The sequence below is a fragment of the Opisthorchis viverrini genome (assembly GCF_000715545.1).
Source record: "Opisthorchis viverrini unplaced genomic scaffold opera_v5_123, whole genome shotgun sequence".
In the NCBI taxonomy this organism is placed as follows: Eukaryota; Metazoa; Platyhelminthes; class Trematoda; order Opisthorchiida; family Opisthorchiidae; genus Opisthorchis; species Opisthorchis viverrini.
In genome coordinates, this window is record NW_008751777.1 from 47605 (window position 1) to 49993 (window position 2389).

A 2389-nucleotide genomic window follows, 5' to 3' on the forward strand; every position below is an offset into this window, starting at 1 on the left:
ATGTCGAGCATTTTTTCTCTACCCGATGCTAGCCGCCGAATCGTATATCCAAATGTACAGATGTGAAAATAATGATACTGGTTAGTTGTGGCTCTGTGAAATGGTGTACGGTACACAAATGCCAACCAAAACGCCGAGTGCTATCCTGTGCACAGACACACGGATAATCTTGACTAAGGGCTAGGCATACGAGTCACCAGAAAGGTTACCTAAGCTGGGTGGGGAAAACGGGAATATGCTTGATTCGGTCTCATCAACATCAAAGTCATACCTAATCATTCTTCAAACAAGACTTGTTGCAAACACAAACCGAAGTGAGGCCAAACTGGTGACAATTCGTCAGCTGATAACTTCTCACAGCTGTCACGTACCGGACAGGTAAGGAGCAAAGAAGGGGACGATAAAAAGACTTATCACGGAAAGATTTGTACAAGAGTGAATAACTAAGGGCAAAAATGTAGCGAGCTCATGGGCTACGGTCTCACCAGAAATTCAGCTGCTCTTGAAATGTATACAAGTGCGCAGAATTCAATGACATCCACCAAATTTTGCCGCGCGTATCGTGATTCACCGATGACAGGATTCAGTCACCAAATCAACATACGGTATTCACAGGAGAAACCCAGAAAGGTTGAGCTGAGATATGGCCCTAGAACGGTACAAGGTTCTTCCCCATTTCGATCGTGACAGCTTCACACGAAACTACAGCCAAAAGGTCATCGGGCTCAATCACAACAACCCAGCTGTATTTGAAAAAGCCGCGCGAGCAGGTGTCTATATTATTCCGAGCACCGAGTATGCCAAAAATCGGCATTAAACAAGGACAACAATAGTTATGACAAATGTTTCGCACGACAAACGAAGTAGCAAAACGATTTGTTGTGATACAAAAAAATCTCGAGACCAAAGAAGACATAAACCGGAAGATGTGTGAGTTCACACAAGTCAGCTACTGAGTAAAGCTGAAATGAGAGGGGAAGAGAGAGAGAGGAAAAACAACCACAGTCCGAATTTACTAGTTAAATACTATTATCGATCAAACGAAATAATAATAAAAATGCAAATTCGTGGACAACGATTGCGAAGTTGGAGAAAAAAGTGCAAAAATCGGTCCGACTCATATTGAAAGAATTCGAGTTGGTACGCCCAGCCCACAATCTCCATGAACACCAAGGGGAATGATCAAACTGGGTTGGATATGTGGAGAGTATTGTTCACAGCCAATCGGGTGACGGAAGCCGAGGTAATAAATTCGGAGCAATCGAGGTCGCCCACTCAAAATTCGGATACATCGATAATACTGATATCCGCTTGTTCCTCGCGGGTCTTACACTCCTCCTGAAAGAAAACGACGAAAAGAGGGGGTTTGGTTTGTGGATGTAATAACACAATGTTACAGCTCCTATTTGAAAGAACGATCAACCCATAACCCGGGAAAAAGCATACAAACATGTGTTCACGTGCAAGTGAGTGAGCGAGTGCAGACGTACAGACGTAGTAGACAACCAGCGTAACAACACAAAATGGAAAACAGACAGACAAAACTACAAATACGCATGCGCATGAATCAGAACCTTGGTCTTCAAAAAATCCCTGTGGTGTTTCCTCCTTTGGTAGAAAAAAACGGATAAGGAAAGAGAGAACAAAGTTGAGTAGGTTTGGTGAAAAAACGCTATGCAACCTCAAATAATATAGAAAACTGCACTTAGGGTGGAAAGTCACGTGATGGCTGGTGAGCACATCATGCACATCGTGCTCAGCTAGGAATCAGTGCGCACCCTGAACGACGTTACCGCTACGCACCGGAGATAATAGATATTGCGAAAACGAATCCACGGTGTGCAGCCAAAACTTTGGCCCCTGTCTCTGCGCTGATAAGTGCCAAAGAATAATTGCGAAAACGAATCCACGGTGTGCAGCCCTGTCTCTGCGCTGATAAGTGTCAAAGAATCCTTGCGCTTCATCATCGACAGTCACCGAGCACAGTCGCACAAAGTCGCAACAGCCCAGCAGATTCTTCCACGAAAGAACACTAATATGCAATGGCCCTTTTCTTGGATCCGTAGTCATCATAGTGCCCTCTGAATGAGATACGGATGCCTGTTAGTTTTCACCCGTCCTAAAGTTGCCACCTTGACGTGGTGGTCGGGCTTCAGTGTTGCAATGATCCCGTGGGCTACACTGGCTGGAACTCCGTTCCACAAGGTGCAACCATGCCAGAAAGGCCAAAGGGGAGCAGCCAGACCAAGAGCAACGAGACCCCGTACTACGAGTAATCGTGCTACGAGGCGGTCTGGGGTTAAATTCGTACTGTCCTCTGCGACAGGAGTGTGAAGGCAGTAAGGTGTTTCCCCCAGGCGACCAGCATGTCCATATTTATGGAAGCAGC

General features: G+C 45.6%; 1 protein-coding gene across 1 annotated transcript in view; it reads right to left on the reverse strand.

The window, feature by feature from the left end:
* Positions 1-732: 732 nt before the first annotated feature.
* Positions 733-2389, reverse strand: part of T265_06033 (hypothetical protein) — a gene marked incomplete at both ends in the record, with an annotated part of 15170 nt that continues 13513 nt past the window's right edge. Inside the window, one exon of the mRNA XM_009171203.1 lies at positions 733-1338. Coding sequence (XP_009169467.1) covers positions 1276-1338 — 63 coding nt within the window. The remainder of the gene's footprint in view (positions 1339-2389) is intronic.